At 40.8% G+C, this 26,074-nt stretch overlaps 1 protein-coding gene and 1 pseudogene across 2 annotated transcripts; both read right to left on the minus strand.

Annotated features, from left to right (window-relative positions):
* Positions 1-6,156: 6,156 nt before the first annotated feature.
* Positions 6,157-13,467, minus strand: LOC100429931 (olfactory receptor 1L4). The gene is made up of 2 exons (XM_015116899.3): positions 13,450-13,467; positions 6,157-7,176 (listed from the first exon to the last, which is right to left on the minus strand). Exon 2 carries the CDS (start codon positions 7,090-7,092, stop codon positions 6,157-6,159), a length of 936 nt encoding a protein of 311 aa, XP_014972385.3. The 5' UTR covers positions 7,093-7,176; positions 13,450-13,467.
* Positions 13,468-15,840: 2,373 nt separating this feature from the next.
* LOC144334848 (nucleoporin Nup37 pseudogene) lies at positions 15,841-17,121 on the minus strand (annotated as a pseudogene). The gene has a single exon (XR_013405088.1). The product of XR_013405088.1 is annotated as a nucleoporin Nup37 pseudogene (transcript).
* Between the last annotated feature and the right edge of the window lie 8,953 nt (positions 17,122-26,074).

Genomic DNA, 26,074 nt, shown 5'->3' on the forward strand with positions numbered 1-26,074 from the left:
AACCCGACCTTTCTCTCTGGCTGCCCTTAACAGTTTTTTCTTCATTTCAACTTTGGTGAATCTGATAATTATGTGTCTTGGAGTTGCTCTTCTCGAGGAGTGTCTTTGTGGCATTCTCTGTATTTCCTGAATTTGAATGTTGGCCTGTCCTACTGGGTTGGGGAACTTCTCCTGGATGATATCCTGAAGAGTGTTTTCCAACTTGGTTCCATTTTCCGCCTCACTTTCAGGCACCCCAATCAGACGTAGATTTGTTCTTTTCCCATAATCCCATGTTTCTTGAAGGCTTTGTTTTTTCCTCTTTTTTCTTTTTCCTCTTTTTTCTTTAGACTTCTCTTCTCACTTCATTTCATTCATTTGATCCTCAATAGCTGATACTCTTTCTTCCAGCTGATCGAGTCAGTTACTGAAGCTTGTGCATTTGTCACGTATTTCTCATGTCATGGTTTTTATCTCTGTCAGTTCTTTTATGTCCTTCTCTGCATTGATTATTCTAGTTATCCTTTCTTTATTTTTTCAAGATTTTTAGTTTCTTTGTGCTGGGTACATAATTCCTCCTTTAACTCAGAGAAGTTTGATGGACTGACGCTTTCTTCTCTCAACTCATCAAAGTCATTCTCCATTCAGGTTTGATCCATTGCTGGCGATGAGCTGCATTGCTTTGGAGGGGGAGATGTGGTCTTATTTTTTGAATTTCCAGCTTTTCTGTCCTGCTTTCCCCCCATCTTTGTGGTTTTATCTGCCTCTGATCTTTGATGATAGTGACGTACTGATGGGGTTTTGTTGTGGGTGTCCTTCCTGTTTGTTAGTTTTCCTTGTAACAGTCAGGACCCTCAGCTGTAGGTCTGTTGGAGATTGCCTGAGGTCCACTCCAGACCCTGTTTGCCTGGGTGTCAGCAGCCGAGACTGCAGAAGATAGAATATTGCTGAATAGCGAGTGTACCTGTCTGATTCTTGCTTTGGAAGCTTCGTCTCAGGGGTGTACCCCACCATGTGAGGTGTGGGGTGTTGGTCTGCCCCTATTGGGGGATGTCTCCCAGTTAGGCTACTCAGGGGTCATGGACCCACTTGAGCAGGCAGTCTGTCCATTCTCAGATCTCAACCTCCGTGTTGGGAGATCCTCTGCTCTCTTCAAAGCTGTCAGACAGGGTCGTTTGCATCTGGTTTGTGCTTTCTGCTGCCTTTTTTTTTTGTTTAGCTGTGCCCTGTCCTCAGAAGTGGAATCTACAGAGACAGGCAGGCCTCCTTTAGCTGCTCTGGACTCCACCCAGTTTGAGCTTCCCAGTTGCTTTGTTTACCTACTTAAGCCTCAGCAATGGTGGGCGCCCCTTCCCCAGCCTCACTGCTACCTTGCCATTAGATTGCAGACTGCTGTGCTAGAAATGAGGGAGGCTCCGTGGGTGTGGGATCCTCCCCGCCAGGTGTGGGATATAATCTTCTGGTGTGCCGTTTGCTAAGACCCTTGGTAAAGTGCAGTATTGGGGTGGGAGTTACCCGATTTTCAAGGTGTTGTGTGTCTCAGTTCTCCTGGTTAGGAAGATTCCCTTCCCCCTTGTGCTTCCCAGGTGAGGTGATGCCTCGCCCTGCTTCAGCTCTTGCTGGTGGGGTTGCAGCAGCTGACCAGCACTGATTGTCCGGCACTCACTAGTGAGATGAAGCCGGTACCTCAGTTGAAAATGCAGAAATCACCTGTCTTCTGTGTCGCTCGTGCTGGGAGCTGGAGACTGGAGCTGTTTCTATTCGGCCATCTTTATTATTCTATTCTATTCAAGCAGCCTCCTAGTTACCTATATGATAGAAGATGGAGCAAGATTTCTAGTCTACTCTCACGGGCTATGCAGAAGCATTCCACCTGATGTGGCAAGATGCTCAGAGGTCTTCGTAGACCCTTCTGATTATATCTACCTACAAGAAAGATTTTTTTCCCTCTTACTGATGCTTATTAGCACATTTCTGGGTTAACGTCTGGGCTCTCTTGTTTGAAAAGAAAAAATCTTGTTAAAGTCTTCAGATGCTTCTTACCCACTGAGAGTCCCTTATTGTGACTTGGGGAAACTGGCATCATATCCTGACAGAGACTACACTCCAGTTCCACCTGAGAAGTTTAGGGTTTACCAAATGGGTAGACTGGAACCTTTTTTTAAATCCCAAAGTGCTATCTCATGGTCACTTGTTATTTAGAATTTCTTTTAGTTTGAATTTCTGGGAATATCTTAAAGTTTTTCATTAAAAAAATTGTGATTTTTGGCCGGGCGTGGTGGCTCATGCCTGTAATCCCAACACTTTGGGAGGCCGAGGCAGGCGGATCACAATGTCGGGAGATTGACACCATCCTGGCTAACACGGTGAAACCCCGTCTCTACTAAAAATACAAAAAATTAGCCAGGTGTGGTGGCGGGCACCTGTAGTCCCAGCTACTCAGAAGGCTGAGGCAGGAGAATGACTTGAACCCAGGAGGCGGAGCTTGCAGTGAGCCGAGATCATGCCACTGCACTCCAGCCTGGGTAACAGAGCGAGACTCCGTCTCAAAAAAAAAAAAAAAAAAAAAAAAAAAAATTGTGATTTTTTTTAGTGGCCATGCATTTGTTGAGGAAAAAAAGGTCAGGCTGATCTCAGAGCTGAAAAATACAAGTTATGATTCTTGGGGTCAAAGAATTTAATTAGCTTTAAAAATTACTGTAGGCTGTAATTAATGCATTTATGTATTAATATATGCTAGGAATTCTCACATTCTAAAGTAGCTATGCCACTTAGTTAAGTATGAGAAAACTATGACATATAAATAAAAGAAGTAGAAAGTAAATATGTCTTCTAGGCCAGCATCTCAAAATCAGGTGATTGGTAGGAGATAGTGGTAAAAGTCAGGTGTGCTTAAACGAATACAGAGGCTACTGCAAATTACATTTCTTTTCTGGCTTGCTGGTTACTTCCTTACAATTATGAGGATTTAGTGAAAACAATGACAGGAATGGAACCCTGATGTTGGAGCATAGGTGTCCCTGTGTTCCATTAGGCCATTACACACCTCTTGCTTTATCTTTAAGGCCAAAAGACTTGTATTCAACTTCAAGTCCTTCCATAAACAAGCCTGCGACCCAGAAAAGCTGGTGGTTGTGTAAACTTGCTGAAATAACTAAGGCAGAAATTTTCCAGAGAGTGTGTAAGTCCTACATTACTATTGTTATTAACAATAACATTATTAGGGAGGATTAATAAAGCACCTGATGCACATTGATGTGTTTGTGTGTTAACATAGCTGTGTAGTAGTCATTAATACTATTCATCAAATACTTCTGACTCTCCATTTTAGAGGCACCTGGTTGGATTGTGCCTCCTGTCTCCCTTGTGTTTGGGTGGGGTCATGGGATGTGTTTTGTACCATAAGTTATGGTCAGAAGTGGCCTGGGTCACTTCTGGACTGGAATATTTAGTTGGCAATGTAAAATCTTCCAGTATCTTTCTCAGCTTCTGACAAAATGATGATCAATGTTCACAATGGTGCCTGATCTATCATTTTGGATCCCTGATTGATTAAAATGAGCAGCATCCTTATATTTTTCTATGGTGGATGTTTAGGGCAAATTAGAAATAAATCTTTAGTTTTGAGATCCAACTTGAGATTGTTTATTTCCACAGTATATCACAGCTTATCTTGACTGACAAACATGGCTTTTTCCAAGATATAAAGGGTAGCTTAGTGAGGATGCTGGACATAAGGAGAACAGAAGAATTAAAAAGGAAGGGGATCACTCAGCCCAGGAGTTTGAATCTACAGTGAGCTATGATTGTGTCACTGTACTTCAGCTTGGGTCAAAAAGTGAGACCTTGTCTCTTAAAAAACAGAAAGGAACCAGCCTGGCCAACATGGCAAAACCCCATTTAGTAGAGGCAAAACTTTTAGTCTCTACTAAAAGTGCAAAAATTAGCTGGGCATAGTAGCGCATGCCTGTAATTCCAGCTACTAGGGAGGCTGAGGCAGGAGAATTATTTGAGCCTAGGAGGTGGAGGTTGCAGTGAGCCGAGATTGCACCACTGCACTCCAGCCTGGGTGACAGAGTGAGACTCTGTCTCAAAAAACAAAAACAAAAACAAGATAAAAGGGACAGGGTACTGAGAATTCATACTGTCATGACACTTTGGTGTTGGGGGGAGGAGCAAATATTGTTTTTGGATCATTCTATCTTTTCAGTTGGATTGTCCTTACTCTCAAACTGAATAAGACTCACAGGGTTTTCACTGTTTCTCAAAAATATTCCAAAATGTATTGCCTCTGTGTGCTTGGCTGGTTTTTACTATGTGAAATGTGTTGCCCATTTCCTCATCCTTTGTAACTTTCTTTGTCAAAATTTAGTCTATTTTTAAGGATAAACTTATGTCACTTTTCCAAAAAGTTCTTTCCAATTTCCTACCAAACTCGTGTGGTTTCCACTTCTGAGGACTAACAGGATTTACAACTCCTTGACTGGGACCCATTGTCAGGTGTGTAGAAGATGTATTTGTAGAAATGTTTTATTCTACCATATGGAAGCCAGTCTATTGAGGATAGCTGAAGTGGGTTTCCTAAAATATGGATTCCTATCAGTACCTAGTCTGAGATTAAATATGTATTTGGTCAAAGTCATGGATAGAAACTGAGTGTTTTTCAAAAGCAGTGGCAACAAAAGCCAAAATTGACAAATGGGATCTAATTAAACTAAAGAGCTTCTGCACAACAAAAGAAACTATCATCAGAGTGAACAGGCAACCTATAGAATGGGAGAATATTTTTTCTTTTTTCTTTCTTTCTTTTCTTTTCTTTCTTTTTTAATTTTTGTGAGACGGTGCCTTGCTCTGTTGCCTAGGCTGGAGTGCAATGGCTTGGTCTCGACTCACTGCAACCTCTGCCTCCCGGGTTCAAACAATTCTTCTGCCTCAGCCTCCTGAGTAGCTGGGACTACAGGTGCATGTCACCATGCCCGGCTAATTTTTTAGTATTTTTAGTAGAGATGGGGTTTCGCCGTGTTAGCCAGATTGGTCTCAATTCACTGCGCCTGGCCCAGAATGGGAGAAAACTTTTACAATCTATCCAACTGACAAAGGGCTAATATCCAGAATCTATAAGGATCTTAAACAAATTTACAAGAAAAATAACAACCCCATCAAAAAGAGGGCAAGGGATATGAATGCACACTTCTCAAAGGAAGACATTTATGTGGCCAACAAACATATGACAAAAAGCTTATCATCACTGGTCATTAGAGAAATGCAAATCAAAACCACATTGAGATACCATCTCACACCAGTTAGAATGGCGATCATTAAAAAGTCAGGAAACAACAGATGCTGGAGAGGATGTGGAGAAATAGGAATACTTTTACACTGTTGATGGGAGTGTAAATTAGTTTAACCACTGTGGAAGACAGTGTGGCCATTCCTCAAGGATCTAGAACTAGAAATACCATTTGACCCAGTCATCCCATTACTGGGTATATACTCAAAGGATTATAAATCATTCTGCTATAAAGACACATGCACACGTATGTTTATTGCGGCACTATTCACAATAGCAAAGACTTGGAACCAACCCAAATGCCCATCAGTGACAGACTGGATTAAGAAAATGTGGCACATACACTCCATGGAATACTATCCAGTCATAAAAAAGGATGAGTTCATGTCCTTTGCGGGACATGGATGAAGCTGGAAACCATCCTTCTCAGCAAACTAACTCAAGAACAGAAAACCAAACACCGCATGTTCTCACTCATAAGTGAGAGTTGAACAATGAGAACACATGGATACAGGGAGGGGATCATCACACACTGAGGCCTGTCAGTGGGTGGGGAGCTAGGAGAAGGATAGCATTAGGAGAAATACCTAATGTAGATGATGAGTTGATGGGTGCAGCAAACCAACATGACATGTGTATATGTATGTAACGAACCTGCACGTTCTGCACATGTATCCCAGAACTTAAAGCATGAAATAAATAAAAAAATAAAAATAATTTAGAAAAAGAAACTGAGTGTTTTGCTCCCAGGTTAATTCTCTTACTGGTATCCAACACCATTTTTCATCACCTCTTTGAGTGCCATATGGAAATGGTTAGGAAGGGAGGATTAAACTGAAAATCTTTTAGGTCATGTCCTGATATTGACATGCCACATTTTGTTCTTTCTACGAGTAAATTCTGTCTCTTAATTTCTTCAAACCCCTTTTCATATCTTTGTTCCTCAGGCTGTAGATGAAAGGGTTCAGCATGGGTGTCACTACTGTGTACATAACTGTGGCTACCCGGTCCCTAACCACTGAGTACATGGACAGGGGCCTAAAATAGACATAGATGACACTCCCATAGAACAGGACCACTACAGTGAGGTGGGAGCCACAGGTAGAGAAGGCCTTCCACTTCCCGGCTGCAGAGGGGATTCTGAGCACAGTGACGATGATTCGCAGGTAGGAGAAGATGATACACAGGAAGGGGGTCACGATGACAGCTAAGGTCTCAGTCATGACCACCATCTGGCTGGAGGATGTGTCAGAGCAGGACAGCTTTAGCACAGGCTGGGTGTCACAGAAAAAGTGCTTAATGACGTGAGAGGCACAGAAAGACAGGCGAGACATAAGTAGCACGCGGAACAGGGAATGTAGGTGGGAGATGCTGCAAGAACCCAATAGCATGAGTAGGCAATGCCGTGGGTTCATAACCACATCATAGTGTAAGGGGTTGCAGATGGCCACCAGCCGGTCGATGGCCATAGAGGCCAGCAGGTAGCTGTCAGTGTTCGCAAATGCCATAAAGAAGTACATCTGGACCAGGCAGCCCACGTAAGAGATAACATTTGTCTCTGATAGAAAATTCACCAGCATCTTAGGCACTATGACTGTTGTGAAGCAGATATCCATGAAAGACAAGTTGCTGAGAAAAAAGTACATAGGGGTTTGGAGCCTGGGGTCAGAGTAGATGGCCAGGATGATGAGCACATTCCCCACCACGGTGACCAGGTACATGATGAGGAAGATGGCAAAGAGAGGTTTCTGCAGTTGAGGGTTGGAAGAGAGGCCCAGGAGGATGAAGCCTGAGGTGCTGCTGCTGTAATTCTTTGTCTCCATGTCTCTGGACTTCCTGGATAGGGTTTGGAGAAGCGGTGGGAGAGATGTCAAGGGCAGTTTGACCAAGACAGCTTCTTCCCCAACCTCAAATCTATTTTAAAAATCTTACTGCTATTATACTTTGAAAGAATGTTTAGTTCTGAAACTACATAGAAACAGATAGTAAAATTCAACAAGAGAAAGGTTAAAGGATGCCAAGCTGTCTTCTAAATTAGAAACTAAAAGTTTTCCATGTGCTCATAGGAACTTCCACGTGGCCTAATTTGCTTGAGTTCTCATTTCCTTTCGTAAAGATTCTTCTGAGGTTGTTTCTTGACCATCTCCTTAGCCTTATTATTATTTTTTGTCCCGGGGAAGAGGTTGCTGGGTTCTACTTAGAATTAGAAGGCTGTCACACAAGGAATCCCTATGAATGAAGTTATCTCATTCAGCATTCTCTCTTGCTCAGAGGTCCATAGACGGTAGTAGTAGTTGGGATAGAACAAAACTAAGCATAACAGAATTAACCAAGGCTCCTCGGTACTTGTAGAATTCAGATAACTTCCTTACATCTTCAGAGCAAATCTTTCTAATATTTATTTAAGCATTTCTCTTTGGCTAATATAATCTGTTACTTTAATTATCATCTTTTGGTTCAAGGATACCAGTTAAAATTAGAGTACTCCCAGAAATAGCCTATGTAACCAAGATTAGTTCTTTGAATATATTAATTTTTTGGATTAAAAAAACTATGAAGCCCTCATTCTCAACATTAAAATATTGCAGGACTATAAAACATAGACTCTAAGAGTCCTATTTCCACCAATATCATGGAAAGAGAAGGCAGAGATAGCCTTATGACCATTATTAAACTACACTGCTGAGATGGTTGACTGAGTGGGTAACAAAGCAAAACTAAAGAATCAGGAGGCATAAATATTAAAAAAGAAGAAAATGTCATTTTTTTTTGTGGCATGATTGTGTACTAAAAAATTCAAGATAATTATTTGAAAATCTTTTAAAACCTATGGCAATTTCACCAGTGGCCAGACGCATTGTAAAACTAAAAGTATTAATGCTCTTTCTGTATTAGACAAATGTAATGAAGAAAAGGTTTCAATTGATAATGGCAAGAAAGGCTAGGTGATACTTAGAAATTAATCTGAGGGACAAAATAAATACAAAAGAATGAGTAAGACCTATCAGAAGAAACTATAATAAAACACAAAATGAATATTTGAATATGTAGAGAACTATACTCCTGAAAAGAAAGACTGTATTTTAAAATATGAATTCTTATTAATAAAATTCAATGCACTTCTAATAAGACCTGAAGGGAATGTTTAGTGGAACTTGAAAAGATTATTCTAAAATTCATCTAGAGTATTACATGGCTAACGACAGACAACATTATTTTGGAAACATTAGAATAATGATGGGAAATTTTTTAACCCCAGATAAAAGCACAGTATATTGAAAAGCAATAAGATAATGACACACATAGGGAACAATTAAGAATTGACCAATATAAAACATTTTGTATATCTGTATGTCTATATTTAGATCATGATCTACATTAAACTTAACATATAATAAAGATTTATTTCATAGCAATGGAAAAAGAATGAGCTATAAAACAAATGCTATTTATGACAATTGGAACATTTGGAAAAAAATAAGCCTAAACTTCTTTGTAACCCACAAATAAAAATAAGTTATCAGATTGGCTCTACATTTTTGGGGATCATATCCAAAGGACAATAGACCTTCACATATACTGAAAGTGTGACTCAGTGTAGACCTTTTGGCAGTCTATATCAGAGTTGGAAATCTGCATCTCTTTATCCAATGGTTCTACTTACAGCACTCTATCCTTTAGAAGTAGTCATATTTGTGCAGTACACAATATGTGTTGCTTGTAATACCAAGCAAACCAACCAACGAAAGCAACCCATAGAGGGAACAATCTCAATAAACACGTAGGTGAATGACTAAACAATTTATGGTGCATTCCTGTTACTCAATAGCATGCACTCTCTAAAGAAATAAGATGGCTAATGTTAGCCAACATTTATTAGCACTCAGTACATGCCACATACTGAGCTAGGTGCTTTGCCGGTTTTTAAAAATCATTGTATTCTCCCCAAATCCTAAGTGATAGGCACTATAATTATTCCAATTTTATAGATAATAATTAGAGTTTATCCAAGTTAAGTAACTTACCAGATCCCACCATCAGTAAGTGGTAAAACTGAAATTTGAATTCAGGCAGTCTGGTGGCAGAGCTGGAGCCATTTATTGCCAAGTGATGCCATCACTATTATACCACTGTTTATGATGTTTTACTAAGTGACACAAGTGAGTTGCAGAACAATGCATATAGAATAATCCTATTTTTGTAACAAAAATAACTCTTATATGTTGTGCTTATTTTGGCGTGTGTGTTTGTGCGTATGTGGCTGCCTCTTGAAGTGGGCTGGAGTGAGAAGTAACTTCCATATTTAACTTTATATGGCATATATATTTACTTAATTGACAAAAATTGTATCTATAGTGTACAACATGATGTTGTGAAATATGTATACATTGTGGAATGGCTAAATTGAACTGTTTAACATATGCATTCTCTCACATAGTTATCATTTTTTTGGTGTGGTGAGATTATATTGCTTGTATTTAAAAATAATGAACACATGATTTTTTACATTAATTTTATAATTAAAAGGGTGAAAGTTCTGAACAATTTCATCTCCTAGCCAACTTTTTCTCTCCATAGATCTATATGCACACTGTAGATTGTACTGGAGCCATACTGTCCCTCACAGACAGTTACGATGGATGTTTTTGTGTGTATTGCACTCATGAGAGAATTTCTAAGGTGTGGCATAGATTCTGAGATACGAAATGCAAAGTTGGAGTTTATGAACGTTGAAAATCTTAATAGATACTTACAACCTGAGACAACTATTCTTCATCCTACTCCTGGGGAATGTATCTATTTCACTCTCCGAACTCTTTCCCCAGTTCCTTCTCTGTGTCTTTCAGCCTCACTCCTGGGACATTGTGTTTGTTGGGGGTGAAGGGCTATTTGATATCCTTTGGGCTTGAACTTGGAGTTTCTAACATTAGTGCGATGTTTACCTCAGAGGTAGTAGCTTAACCCCCTCTCATTTAGCTGGATTTGACAGCATTGTATATTTTCTCATGCCTTGGGCAAGTCATTACAGTTCTGTGTATCTATTAATAAGATGGGGTGTGTGTGTGGGGTAGGGGCTGGTTTTTGTGTGTGTGCTGTTCTTCCCCACCTGCCACTGTCATTTGGAGACTCAAGTGACAGTTGAGTGACAGTTTGTCAAACCCTAATACACGTGGTTAGTATTATTGCTCACATAATCAGCTAGAGAAATGACATTTTAGTGATGGGTCTTGTTAGTGGTGGGAAGAACGAGAAGGGACTGGGAGTCTTTCTAAGCCTTTTAAATCACATCATCTCACCTGAAAAGGTATTTCCTCTCTTCCTTGATAGACAGGAAATGTGGACTATTTCTATACTTCTCATCTTTCTCTATTGGAATTTTCACACTGTGGACATTTGTCATCTCGGGTTGTTTCTCCTTTCCTTGTTTCCTCATCATTTGTGTAGTGTCCTTCTCTTAGCCACTGGCCCACATGAAACCAGGGAGTACACACTGGCAGCAAGAATGCACTTTCCAAATTGGATAACAATGCTGGGTGGGCAGTGTGCTGGTGGAAAGCTACCCATTATCCATGCTTCCGCTTCCCTGAATGAGCAAAGACAGTTGGAAAGTGACTAAACTGGAAAAAGGCAGCTAACATTTATTAGACAGAGTCTGTGCTTAGCCCTTGTCTCATTTAATCCTCACAATAACACTATGTTTGAAGTACCACTATTTCCCCCTTTATAACAAAGGAGGCTGAAATTCAGAGAGTCACAGAGCTGGTGAGTAGTGTATCTAGGATTCAAACCCAGGCACACTGATTGCAAATTATGTTTTAAACTGCTCTGTCATACCTCTTTCCCAAACTGTACATGTGTAGTAGGAAACTAAGCTGGTGTGTCCTCTGCCAACAGAGGTCGTCTTACTGCCAAGTGCCTTCAGCCTCCTTGCTGACCCACTCCTTCCACTCTATCCTTTGCTCCTACGTATTGGAATTCTTTTGATTTCCTTCCTTCCTGTTCCCATTTCTGCCTCCCATTTCACAAAGCCATATCCTCTCCTCTTCTCCTTGCCTTCAGAGAGGACAGGCTGTAGATGACTTTGGACCTCAGCTCTGTCAGATCTTGACTCAACAACAGTTCTCTGATTTTGCAGCACCAGTACCTGACCTTAGGATCTCTCCTGGGCCCACATTTTTATTTTTTATTTTATTTTATTTTATTTTATTTTATTTTATTTTATTTTATTTTTGAGATGGAGTTTTGCTCTTGTTACCCACGCTGGAGTGCAGTGACGTATCTTGGCTCACCGCAACCACTGCCTCCTGGGTTCAAGCGATTCTCCTGCCTCAGCCACCCAAGTAGCTGGGATCACAGGCATGCACCACCATGCCTGGCTAATTTTGTATTTTTAGTAGAGACGGGGTTTCTCCATGTTGGTCAGGCTAGGGTCGAACTCCCGACCTCAGGTGATCCACCTGCCTCTGCCCCCCAAGGTGCTGGGATTACAGGTGTGAGCCACTGTGCCCAGTCAGGCCTGTTTTTGGAAACCTAGTTTCTCCCTTTCTACTCTCTTTTCACTGGGAGTCTGAGAATACCTTGATATCTTAAGGTACCTGTAAGACACCCAGATCAGCAGTGTTGAGTGCATAGGCCCCTTTCAGCGGTATGTCCCATTTAGGGATTCGGCAGGGTTCTTTTTAGGTTGGGTCTTTCTCTTTTCAGTTCTCTGAAATCTCTTTTTTTCTGCCTAGTTTTTACTCCGGTATTAGATTAGAGCTTTACCTCCTGTCTCTTGGCTCCAGAAAAGGTGGTATCTCAGCCTAATTTCCCATTTCCTGCTTAGTTTAGGTTGAAAGCTCTTCTGGACACCTTAAGCCCCTCAGATCCAGGATTGAACCCAGTTCCTCTGGCTCAGACTGTTCTCAGCTAGATTCCACTCCACTGTTGGTTTTGTCTTTCTTCTGACAAATCACTAGTTTCTGGGACGCCTGGCTCTGCCTCTGTCTTTCTCAATAATTTAATGAGTTAAAATTTCAAGTTGTCAGTTTGTTTTCTGGTGCCTCACATATCCGTGACTAGTCAGTATTCATCAGTGCAGCTATAAACACAGAAATGACAGGCTACGTATCCTGGGTCATAAGGAGGGGGTCTAACAATATGGATTCTCAGGGAGCTTTGCTTGCCTTGGAGTCATAGGGCTTTAGATCCCTGTGCCTTCCACCTTTGCCTTTTCAGCATTGCAGAGATAGGCTGCTCAGAATATGCAGAAGTGCCCTAGTTCTTCATGGGACAGATCTATCAGGTTGGTGCAAAAGTTATTGCGGTTTTTGTCATTGAAAGTAATGGCAAAAACTGCAATTACTTTTACATCAAGCCAATAGAAACTTTTTTCCCCATCCAGCCTCATCAAGGCTGGAGTTTGCCTCTCTATTTTTTGCTATGTGAAAACTGTGGCTTATTGTCCCATTCTCATCCGTTAATACATAATGCAATAAGTCTAACCTACCCTTCTTTACGGGCACCACCTAATGAAATACTCCTCAGATGGTGTGGACAGGACAGGCTGTCTGGTCTCTCACTCCTTAGTATTTTTCTTACCCTCTTCTCCAATATATGTGAAGATTCATCACATCTTTGAAGAGCCCAGTGACCAGACAGTGCCCACAGTGTCAGCCATGGGACACAGAAAGCTGAGATGCAGAGAAGCAGCATCCAGTTCCTGATTGCAAAACAGACTGACCATCGTGAAGGCAAGCACTGTTCTCCATCTCCTCTTTTCTAGCAACCTTGGAATCCTTGGTTTGAAATAAAATAGTCTTAGGCTACCCTAAAGCTACCCCAAATTCTGGATTTCTTCTTCTCTCTCTAATATCCATTTCAAAGGTCAACCTGGTGGTGTGGTGAGACCTCTGAAATGGAAGCCAGAAGAACAATGTTCTAGGTTTGACTTTGCTGTTGAGCAACCTTCAAACAGTTACTTAATCTATCAGAGCCTTGGTTTTAGTCATTTCAAAGAAGGCAAAAACATCTGGGAAATTGATTTTTTAATGAGATTCGCTACATAGAAGGTGGTATCTCAGCTTAATTTCCAATTTCCTACTTAGTTTAGCAGGAAAAAACAAAACAAAACTCCATGACTATCCACACCCCCCACCAGACTGGAACATTTATTACAGTTGATGAACTTATTCTGATACCTTAAGGTAGTAGAAATGAGATACCTCCAAAATTAACTGTGCTATAGAAATGTGAGGGTAAAATGTGAATCTCCAGGTCATCTCATCCACCCGTTGCTCCAATGATTAGTTATTCCCTGTCTCAGAGTCCCCAAGCGATTGTCTAGTTGCTTGAATATCTTCTCTGCTGGAGACACCATGTTCCTTCACTGACATAGTTTTCTCCTTACCCATCTGGTCTTCTGTGTCTTGTGACACTCCCTAATCTTAAATCCAGACTTACATATTCCCTCACAACCATTTCTGATTCCCATGGTGAGTATAGCACCTCATAACTGGGTTTTGCTCTGGCTATTTCACTGAACACAGGGCTGAAAGTCAGGGGACACGTTTCTGGTTTCAGCTCCGCCATGAGTTCACAGAGCCTTATCCCATAGCAATCTGCCTCATTTCTATGCTAGCAATGGCAGGTTGTTAAGATGAATTACCTTGTCCTTCCTTGGATTTAAAATTCTAGATTCTAGGCAAATGAATGCTTAAAATGTGCCTATTGAGATTCTTTTTGTGAATAATTACCTTCGCTCTGTCTCAACATACCTTTGGTAGCCATCAGATCCACCAGACATACTGCAATTGGGATTTGCTGAAAACAAATCTTGTCTTCCTTAGCTGAGCTGAGAAAGCCCCATCTCGTTTTTTCTTGTCTAGAGATACCCACTTTATTACAGCTCCTTCCCATGAATATTCTCAATTATAGTAACGTAATGGGTAGCAATTAAATAACACTTACACATGGAAACACTGCTCTAAGAACCTTATATACATGAAGTCATTTGGTTTCTACAACAGTCCATTTTACAGGTACCAAAAGTGAAGTACAGAGAAGCTAAGTGACTTGCCTAAGGACACACAGCCAGATGGTGGTAGATTCCAGCTCCAAGTGTGGGCTTCCAGTCTCTTTATTGGCCAAATGTTCTTGTTTATTCGTTCCTCTGCCAACTCAGTTTCCCTGGAGGAAATAGCTCTGTGGGTCTCAGGTTGTAGGTTGTGGGCTGCACCATTTAAGGGCAGGGGTTAATGATGACGACAACAGTGTCTTGCATAGAATAGGCACTTTAAATGTCTGATATTTAATCAAAGGGAGCAAGAAGAGAAATATATAGAGGGACAATATTTCCTGGTTTTTGAGATGAAGGAAAAAAGTCAGGAAAAGGGAAGAAGATTATATGAAGATATTGACCCCAGAGTTTCCATTGCCAAAGACCACTCAGCCTGCCTGCCTGTGGGCGTGATAGGAGATTCAGAGGCCTGAACAGGCTTCAGGGCTGTCAGAGGGATCTCTGAAGAAGCGGCCTCTTGAAGCACAGATCTAGCCTCAGAAATGTGACAGTTCTTCACCTACAGTGAGAATTAGTGATAGAAAGGGAGATCCAGGGACCCGTCCTCTATGCATACCAGAACCCTGAGGGGATTGGCCCTGCGGTTTTCCCAGGGGTGAAGAACATTACTATGGGGAACCTGGGTTCCAGAAGTGTAATCTATTACACCTGGGTAGGAAATTAGAGCCATGTAGCAGCAGGGCTGGAGGTTTGTTCATGCACATATGTATATCCTATGCACGTGTGTGTTTCCATACACATGTGTGCACCCTATATAAGGTGTTTTTCATGCATATGTATAATCTATGTACACGTGAGTGCCTACTCTACCTACATGCATGTACTCTTGTGAACCTCTGGGTTTACACTTATGTGTGCCTACCTGGAAGGAGAAGTGATGACTTCTGACATCCCTGAAGTTCTGTGTTTGCATGTATGACTGCATCTAGATACACATGCAGTGTTGTGGGGAAGGGGTTAAGGTACAGCCTGGGGAGCCAGACTGACTATATTCTGATGCTGCCTCGGCGTCTTATGATCTATGCAGTTTTGCAAATAATTAACCTTACTGAGCCTCGATTATTTTGGTTTCATTTGCCTTTCTTAAACATTTTATTACTTCAATTTCTTTTTTTTTTTAATATTTGTTTTTATTTTTCTTTTTTCTTTTTTTTATTATTATATTTTAAGTTCTAGGGTACATGTGCACAACATGCAGGTTTGTTACATATGTATACATGTGCCATGTTGGTGTGCTGCACCCATTAACTCATCATTTCATTAGTTATATCTCCTAATGCTGTCCCTCCCCCTCCCCTGACCCCACAACAGTGTGTGATGATCCCCTTCCTGTGTCCAAGTGTTCTCATTGTTCAATTCCCACCTATGAGTGGGAACATGCAGTGTTTGGTTTTCTGTTCTTGTGATAGTTTGCTGAGAATGATGGTTTCCAGCTGCATCCATGTCCCTACAAAGGACATGAACTCATCCTTTTTTATGGCTACATAGTATTCCATGGTGTATATGTGCCACATTTTCTTTTTTTTTTTTTTTTTTTTTTTCAAATCATTCACATTTTATTTAATAAAAGCAACTAAGACATTTTCTAAAGTATATGGTATATTTGATATAAAAATTCTTCAAAATATGTACTATAGAAATTCTTCAAAATATGTACTAAAAATACAAAGTTTGTGAATCTAAGGTACAAAGAAAACTTTATACTTCAGTCACCCAAAACAACAGCTTGTGGTCTCCTCCAATTACACACAGAGGGAGAGTTCGATGCCAGGACAGGCCAGATCCAACGGCTACAGAACCCATGAGGATGGGCTGAGGGTGTCCTAAATGATGAATTTGAAACTGGCTTGCCATTTTGCCAGGATAACCAGTGGTTGCAAACAGATTTTCACTAATTGTGGACCACCTGAATAAGCAGGCTCGATCCATGTGAACAGGTCTCTTATTTTGAGGATAACTGGACCGAGTAATATCCCAAATTAACCAATCATTTCCTGCAACGGCTCCAACTTTGAAGGTGTTTTTTAAGCACCAGTGTGCTGACATTAATGGCACTTGTTCTGATTCAAGAGATAAAATAGCCTGTTGGGCCAAAAGATCATAAAATCGGATTGTTCCATTCTTCTCTGCAACCATTAGCTTAAAAGTCTCCTCAGGATGCCAGCATACACTCATGCCAGGAGAATGCAGAACAAAATGAGCTGTTTGCATGCCTTCCAAGTTCCAAATCCTACAGGTGTGATCGTCACTCACACTTGCAATTTCTTGGCCTTCTTTGGGATCAAACACCAAACCATTAATGAAATCTGTATGGCCCTCTAAAACCTTATATTCATTTTTATCTTGAAGATCTGAAGTAAATAATCTAATTTTCATATCAGCAGCTGAAGTACAAAATTTGATTACTGGAGGCAGTGAATCAAGTCTAGTCTCTGGGCTCCAAGCTATGCCATCGACCCTGACTCCATGGTGAAATGTTCGAAGTGTTTTATACTGAATGCCTTCAACGTCTGCTTCTTCTTCCTGAAACGTACACGTGCCAATGACCACATAATTATTGCCACCATATGCAATTAGGTTTCCTGAATCCCCATTCTCAAAGGGATTAAATTCTACCACATGCACATAATCTTCACAATCCACAGTGTAGGCAGCATTTCTTGAGGCATCTTGCTTCATCTTGTATGTCAAAATTCAAGCAGTTGTGAAAATTAAATAGCCTTCTACTGGACAAGGTCACGAAACGCAGAGCGCCGGGAACCGACCAGAGACAAGCCGGTCTTCGTTGGGGGCTGCCATGTGCCACATTTTCTTAATCCAGGCTGTCACTGATGGACATTTGGGTTGGTTCCAAGTCTTTGCTAGTGTGAATAGTGCCGCAATAAACATATGTGTGCATGTGTCTTTATAGCAGCATGATTTATAATTCTTTGGGTATATGTCCAGTAATGGGATGGCTAGGTCAAATGGTATTTCTAGTTCTAGATCCTTGAGGAATCACCACACTGTTTTCCACAATGATTGAACTACTTTACAGTCCCACCAACAGTGTAAAAGTGTTCCTATTTCTCTACAGCCTCTCCAGCACCTGATGTTTCCTGACTTTCTAATGATCGCCATTCTAACTGGTGTGAGATGGTATCTCATTGTGGTTTTGATTTGCATTTCTCTGATGGTGAGTGATGATGAGCATTTTTTCATGTGTCTGTTGGCTGCATAAATGTCTTCTTTTGAGAAGTATCTGTTCATATCCTTTGCCCACTTTTTGATGGGGTTGTTTGATTTTTTTCTTGTAAATTTGTTTAAGTTCTTTGTAGATTCTGGATATTAGCCCTTTGTCAGATGGGTAGATTGTAAATTTTTCTCCCATTCTGTAGGTTGCCTGTTCACTCTGATGGTAGTTTCTTTTGCTGTGCAGAAGCTCTTTAGTTTAATTAGATCTCATTTGTGAATTTTGGCTTTTGTTGCCATTGCTTTTGGTGTTTTAGACATGAAGTCCTTGCCCATGCCTATGTCCTGAATGGTATTGCCTAGGTTTTCTTCTAGGGTTTTTACGGTTTAGGTGTAACATTTAACTAGGACAGTGCAGAGGTGAAATACGGGGTTGGAGCCCCCCAGACAGAGTCCCCACTGGAACACTGCTAGTGGAACTGTGAGAAGAGGGCCACCAGCCTCCAGACCCCAGAATGGTAGATCCACCTGCAGCTTGCATCCTGGGCCTGAAAAGCTGTAAGCACTCAATGCCAGCCCTTGAGGCCAGCTGCAGGCACTGAACCCAGTAGAGCCACAGGAGTGGAGCTGCACAAGGACTTAGGGACCCAATCCTTTCATTAGTGTGCCCTGGATGTGGGACATGGACCCAAAAGAGATTATTTTGGAACTTCAAGATTTCATGACAGCCCTGCTTGATTTTAGGCTTGCATGGGGTCTGTAGCCCCTTTCTTTTGGCCTGACTGGCACTGTCATCTGCCTGGTCATCAAAACCAAGAAGTTGGAAACAGCCCTTAACTGTTTTTCTTTTTTTTTTTTCTTTTTTTTTGAGATGGCATCTCCCTCTGTTGACCAGGCTGGAGTGCAGTGACACAATCTCAGCTCACTGCAATCTCTGCCTCCTGGGTTCAAGTGATTCTCCTGCCTCAGCCTCCCAGGTAGCTGGAATTACAGGTGACCACCACTATGCCTGGCTAATTTTTGTATTGTTAATAGAGACAGAATTTCATCATTTTGACCAGTCTGGTCTTAAACTCCCAACCTCAAGTGATCTGCCTGCTTCAGCCTCCCAAAGTGCTGGGATTATAGGCATGAGCCACTGTGCAAGGCTTCCCTTAACTTCTCATTGCTAGCTTCTCCTCCCCCTACTTAATTAATAACTAAATCTGGTCAGAGCTTCCTCCTTAAAATTTCTCACGTCTATCTCCCCTGTATGTCTCCACTGCCACTGCCCTATCTCAGGACTCAATGTCTTTGTTTTGGTGTATTACCTCAAACTCCTAATAGGTCTAATTGCCTCTAGTGTCTTTTGCCATATGTCATTCAGTCCTAGCAAGAAAGAGATGGAACATTCCAAATGAGAAGACTGATGAAGGGATTATTTTCAAAAGTGGGAGTAGGGTGTAAGGAAATTTTCAAGCGATAATGCAGTACTCTTGGGCTGGAACAACAGAGAGTCATTACACCTGTAGACCTGAAGGGAAAAATCACAGGGAGTAGGTCTCAGAACCTGAACAAGGTGGCCATATGGAGAAAGTTGCCTCATAGGAGCTGTGGCCTTTGTTAGATGGCTACAGCTAATTCACTGTGACCAGCAGAAAGGAAATTGATGGAATGATTACTCTGATCTTTCCCGCCTCCCTCCCTCAGGATCTCTTACCAGTACCTTGCATTGCCTGGAGGGAAAGGGAGTCTTGTGAAACAAGTCTCAACCTTATGAAACACAGAACAGAGTGGACACAAGTGGAGAGCAGGGTGAATGGACAAATGGACTCTTTCCTGTCAACCCCATTCTATCTTCCATCTGGTGACCAGAGTGGTCTTTTCAAGTTACAAAAAATTTTGTTATAATTTGGTCCCTTCTCTGCTCAATGTCCTTCAAATTTTCTCCCTTGTCGACATCCTGTATTTTCAAAGCAAATTGTCATGGTATGTGATGGCTCAGAATTAACATGCAGGCGTGTCAATTTTACTCACTTTTTAAAGGAGAGACAAGGGAAATACTGTCTTATATTTATGGCACGGAATGAGAACTTTGCATGAATTTTAGTGATAGAACATATATAACCCAAATGTTTACAAGTTCTTCATCCATCAGTAGAGTTGCTCCTCCCTTGAAATGTCTACTTTCCTGGGTCAAGCCCCCAGGTTCTGTGACTGAATATCCCCACTGGTCTCCCCATGAGTGTGTCTTTTTACTCTGTTGCAGTTCTTTTTAGTTTGCCTCACCACAAAGTGAGATTGAGGCCACCTCCCTTTATTTCTCAAGACACACCCTGATCAAGGCCGTGCATTAATAGAGTGGTCTCCAACCTTTTTGGCACCAGGGACTGGTTTTGTGGAAGAAAATTTTTCCACGGATGGTGGGAGGAAGATGGTTTGGGGATGAAACGGTCCCACATTAGATCATCAGGCATTAGATTCTCATAAGGAGCAGGCAACCTAGATCCCTCGCATGCACAGTTCACAATAGGGTTCGAGCTCCTTTGAGATCGAATGTGGCCACTGATCTGACAGGAGGCATAGATCAGGAAGTAATGCTCACTTGCTTGCCACTCACCTCCTGCTGTGTGGCCTCCTGCTGTTCCTAACAGACCACAGATTGGTACTAGTCCATAACCCAGGTGTTGGGGACCCCTGTTAACAGATTCTACCAAGACTTAAAGTTAACACAAGGAAATAACAATGCAGAAAACACAAAAGCAGACAGCGGCTCTCACTGTCCCTAGATGCCACTGGCAGTGCCCTCTTTGTTAAAGGGAACTCATTCTGATCTTTTTTATCCTGGCAGGATAACATTAAGGCACATTTATCTCACCCAGAGGAGAGTTTTCTTTTCCATAGTCTTCTCTCAAGTTCAATTCTCTAACAACCTATTTCTGGACACATTAAAGGGCTGTAGGTTTGCCAGATTAAGCAACTGTGGAAAGGTTCTAATACCAATAATTTCTTTAGAGATGCCACAATCCAATGAAAACAGTCATTTACATTATTTCACAAAATGCATACTATCTCAATCTGAAACTCTGTAATTATTTCCTGGTTCAGGAATCACAGAGCAAGTAAAAGGTATTCTACTTATAATTTGCTAATTTTTTTGGATGGATTCTTGCTCTGTTGCCCAGGATGGAGTGCAGTGGCATGATCTCAGCTCACTGCAACCTCTGCCTCCCAGGTTCAAGCAATTCTCTTGCCTCAGCCTCCCAAGTAGCTGGGATTATAGGCACCCACCACGATGCCTGGCTAATTTTTATATTTTTAGTAGACACAGGGTTTCACCATGTCGGACAGGCTAGTCTCGAACTCCTGACCTCAGGTGATCCACCCACCTCAGCCTCCCAAAATGCTGGGATTACTGGTGTGAGCCACTGCACCCAGACTATAATTTGATGATGTTAAAATGTCTCAGAATAGTCTCTCCCAAAAGAAAGTTAACAGCAAAGCCCCATAAGTCACTGAGCCTCATGTTGCAATCTGATGAACACTGCTATCTTCCCTGAAGGCTATGCATTATGGAAGGGCTGGAGCCATCATTTAATTTAAAATTTTAATATAACACAAGTAATACTTTACACACATGCTCACAGTGCAGATGGATAAAGATTGTTTTGTTCTTCTTTGTGTCTTCTTTGGGGTTGTCTATAGCACTTATAAATGTGGATTGGACCAATTAGTGCAATTTTGAAAAACTGAACATAAGGAAATTTTTAAAAACTATTTACTATTCTAGAAAGATGTTTGGCAGTTTCTTAAAAAACTAGACATGCAACTACCATGCAACACAATGATTATACTCATGAGCATTTATCCCAGAGAAACAAAGACTTATGTTCATATAAAAACCTATATACAAATGCTTATAGCACCTTTATTCATAATGTTCCTAAACTGGAAGTAGCTCAGATGTCCATTAATGGGGGAATGGTTAATGAAATTGTGATACTTATATTCCATGGGCTACTACTTGGTAATAAAAAGGAACACATTATTGATATACACAACAACCTGTATTAGTCTCCAGAGAATTATGCTAGGTAAAAATAGCCAATTCCCTCTTCCCTGGAAACCACCATTTTATTTTGTTTCTATGAATTTGACTATGTACTTTAGATATTTGATGTGAGGGCAATCATATAGTATTTGTCTTGAATTACTTTTGTGTTATTCTTTTGTTTTAATTTCTAAACTAATTACAGTAGAGAATGTGGCTTGTATGATTTCTGATGTTTGGAATTTGTTTAGATTTTCTTTATTACCTAATGCATAATAATTTTGTAAATATTGCTCATGTATTTGAAAAGAACATATTTCTATTGAATATAAATCTTTGTTTTTATTAAATCAAACATGCTAAATGTATTTCAAAATTTTACATATTTACTTAACTTTGTTTGACTTCATCTAATGATTTCTGAAAAAAGAAAATGTCTCCCACATTCATGGGGGATGTTTAATATCTCCCCCTTCCTGTTCATTTTGTTTTGTATATTCTGGTTTCAAAATAATTTTCTATGAAGACTTTGAAGACATTACTACCAGTATGCTGGTAGGGATTCTGACATTCAGCTGATTCTCAATATTGTGTAATTAAGAATAAAGTAGAACTCAGAAGACATATACCTATTAGGAAATAAAAACAATAAAAACAAACATTTAATTAAAGAAACAAGGAATGAACAATAAGATAAACCTCAGTAAATTGTAAGAAGGAATTAATGTTTACATGCAAAATTAATGAAATAGAAAATAAAAATGTTAGATCCAATTAATACACCTAAGCTGTTTTTTGAAAAGATCGGTAGAGTGGTCAAGCCCTTAGTAAGTATAAATTCATAAAAATGAGAGAAGACTAAATTAAACACTATTAAGGATAAGAAGAAAAGTTAAAATAAAAGAAAACTGTGTACAATTCCCTGATGAATTTCTAGTAAAATATAATTTAAATGGTCAAAAAGATGAAAACCTGGAGAGCCTAATTAATTATGGAGGCTTTCACTGGCTAGTTTAAAAATTTTAACTATTCAGTATTAGTTAAATTTTGAAATGGTAACCATAAGCTCTTTGTAAATACACATGAAAAGATACTCAATATCATTAGTAAACTGCAAATCAAAACCACATGAGATACCATTTCACACCCTCTAGAATGGCTATAATTTTTTTTAAAAAGGAAGATAGATGTTGAGAAAATTGAACCCCAGCACAATGCTAGTAGGAGTGTAAAATTGTGCAGGTGATTGGTGGTTCTTCAAAAAGTTAAATGTAGAATTACAATATGACCCACAATTCCATTTCTAAGTATATACTCAGAGGAACTGAAAACAGGTGGTCAAATACTTGTACACAAAAGTTTATATCAGCTCTATTCATGGGAGTCATAAAATGCTATGAACCCAAATGTCCATCAACTGATAGATAAACAAAATGTACTATATCCGTTCAGTGGAATATTACTTGCCATAAAGAGGAATAAAGTACTGATACATAATATACCATGAATTAACCTCCAAAACAGTAAACTAAGTGAAAAAAGTCAGACACAAGAGGTCATATATTGTAGAATTCCATTATTTATATGAAATATCCTGAGTAGGCAAATCAATAGAGACAGAAAGTCGATCAGAGTGCTCGCCAGAGTCTAGGAGGAGGAGGAGGAATTGGGAGGGTGACTTTTTTTTTTTTTTTTTTTTTTTTTTTTTGAGACAGAGTCTCACTCTGTGGCCTGGGCTGGAGTGTGGTGGTGTGATCTGGGCTCATTGCAAGCTCCGCCTCCCGAGTTCAAGCGATTCTGGTGCCTCAGCCTTCCAAGTAGCTGGGATTACAGGAGCCCATTACCATGCCTGGCTAATTTTTTTGTATTTTTAGTAGAAACGGGGTTTCACCATGTTAGCCAGGCTATTCTCGAACTCCTGACCTCAGGTGATCCTCCCGCCTCGGCCTCCCAAAGTGTTGGGATTACAGGGGTGAGCCACTGCACCCGGCCAGAGGGTGACTACTTAAGGAGAAAGGTGTTTTCCTTTGAGGTGATAAAAATATGGAACTAGATAGAGATGCTGATTGTACATTGGGAATGTGCTAAATGCCACTGCATTGTACACTTCAATATGGCCAATTTATATTATGTGCATTTTACCTCAGTAAAAAACTCACAAATAAAAACACCATGCCTATATAGTTTTACCAGTGAATTCCAGCAAACACCAAGAAATGGATAATTCTACATCATTTAAATTGTTCCACAGCATAGAACAAGAAGGAGAGTTTCTTAACCCATTCAGCAGACAAGGAAAACATTAAGAAAGAAAACAATAAGACTGTCTCATTTAGAAAAGTATACACAAATTTTTACTCTAATATCAATAAACATTAACATTACTTATATTACATATGTTACATATATAATATAAATTATTAAAGAAATAAAAAAATACATCATGACCAATTCAGGTTTATTCTAAGAATTCAAGAAAGGGTCAGCATTAGAAAATGTATTATTGAACTTTACTACATTAGCAGATTACAGAAGAAAAACCATAAGGCTTCTTAATACATGTTAAAAGATTATTAAATTTAATACAATATCTGATTAAAAATTCTTAATAAGTAAGAAACATAGTGAGACTTAATAAACTTGATAAACTTGAAGTTAAAAAAAAAGTACAGCAGGCGGAGCAAGATGGCCGAATAGGAACAGCTCCAGTCTCCAACTCCCAGCGCGAGCAACACAGAAGACCGGTGATTTCTGCATTTTCAACTGAGGTACTGGGTTCATCTCACTGGGGAGTGCCGGACGATCAGTGCTGGTCAGCTGCTGCAGCCCGACCAGTGAGAGCTGAAGCAGGGCGAGGCATTGCCTCACCTGGGAAGCGCAAGGGGGAAGGGAATCCCTTTTCCTAGCCAGGGGAACTGAGACACACAACACCTGGAAAATCGGGTAACTCCCACCCCAATACTGTGCTTTAAGCAAACAGGCACACCAGGAGATCATATCCCACACCTGGCCGGGAGGGTCCCACACCGACGGAGCTTCCCTCATTGCTAGCACAGCAGTCTGTGATCTACCAGCAAGGCAGCAGCGAGGCTGGGGAAGGGGCAACCGCCATTGCTGAGGCTTAAGTAGGTAAACAAAGCCGCTGGGAAGCTCGAACTGGGTGGAGCTCACAGCAGCTCAAGGAAACCTGCCTGTCTCTGTAGACTCCACCTCTGGGGACAGAGCACAGTAAACAATAACAAACACAGCAGAAAACTCTGCAGACGCAAACGACTCTGTCTGACAGCTTTGAAGAGAGCAGTGGATCTCCCAACACGGAGGCTGAGATCTGAGAAGGGACAGACTCCCTGCTCAAGTGGGTCCCTGACCCCTGAGCAGCCTAACTGGGAGACATCCCCCACTAGGGGCAGTCTGACACCCCACACCTCACAGGGTGGAGTACACCCCTGAGAGGAAGCTTCCAAAGCAAGAATCAGACAAGTACACTCGCTGTTCAGAAATATTCTATCTTCTGCTGCCTCTGCTGCTGATACCCAGGCAAACAGGGTCTGGAGTGGACCTCAAGTAATCTCCAACAGACCTACAGCTGAGGGTCCTGACTGTTAGAAGGAAAACTATCAAACAGGAAGGACACCTACACCAAAACCCAATCAGTACATCACCATCATCAAAGACCAGAGACAGATAAAACCACAAAGATGGGGAAAAAGCAGGGCAGAAAAGCTGGAAATTCAAAAAATAAGAGTGCATCTCCCCCGGCAAAGGAGCGCAGCTCATCGCCAGCAACGGATCAAAGCTGGACGGAGAATGACTTTGACGAGATGAGAGAAGAAGGCTTCAGTCCATCAAATTTCTCAGAGCTAAAGGAGGAATTATGTACCCAGCGCAAAGAAACTAAAAATCTTGAAAAAAAAAGTGGAAGAATTGATGGCTAGAGTAATTAATGCAGAGAAGGTCATAAACGAAATGAAAGAGATGAAAACCATGACACGAGAAATACGTGACAAATGCACAAGCTTCAGTAACCAACTCGATCAACTGGAAGAAAGAGTATCAGCGATTGAGGACCAAATGAACGAAATGAAGCGAGAAGAGAAACCAAAAGAAAAAAGAAAAAGAAATGAACAAAGCCTGCAAGAAGTATGGGATTATGTAAAAAGACCAAATCTACGTCTGATTGGGTGCCTGAAAGTGAGGGGGAAAATTGAACCAAGTTGGAAAACACTCTTCAGGATATCATCCAGGAGAGCTTCCCCAACCTAGTAGGGCAGGCCAACATTCAAATCCAGGAAATACAGAGAACACCACAAAGATACTCCTCGAGAAGAGCAACTCCAAGACACATAATTGCCAGATTCACCAAAGTTGAAATGAAGGAAAAAATCTTAAGGGGAGCCAGAGAGAAAGGTCGGGTTACCCACAAAGGGAAGCCCATCAGACTAACAGCAGATCTCTCGGCAGGAACTCTCCAAGCCAGAAGAGAGTGGGGGCCAATATTCAACATTCTTCAAGAAAAGAATTTTCAACCCAGAATTTCATATCCAGC

The sequence above is a fragment of the Macaca mulatta genome, chromosome 15 (assembly GCF_049350105.2).
Source record: "Macaca mulatta isolate MMU2019108-1 chromosome 15, T2T-MMU8v2.0, whole genome shotgun sequence".
NCBI classification, from domain to species: domain Eukaryota; kingdom Metazoa; phylum Chordata; class Mammalia; order Primates; family Cercopithecidae; genus Macaca; species Macaca mulatta.

Excerpts from the sequence above, each read along its gene's own strand:
- LOC100429931 (XM_015116899.3), bottom strand. The coding sequence starts at position 7,092 with ATGGAGACAAAGAATTACAGCAGCAGCACCTCAGGCTTCATCCTCCTG.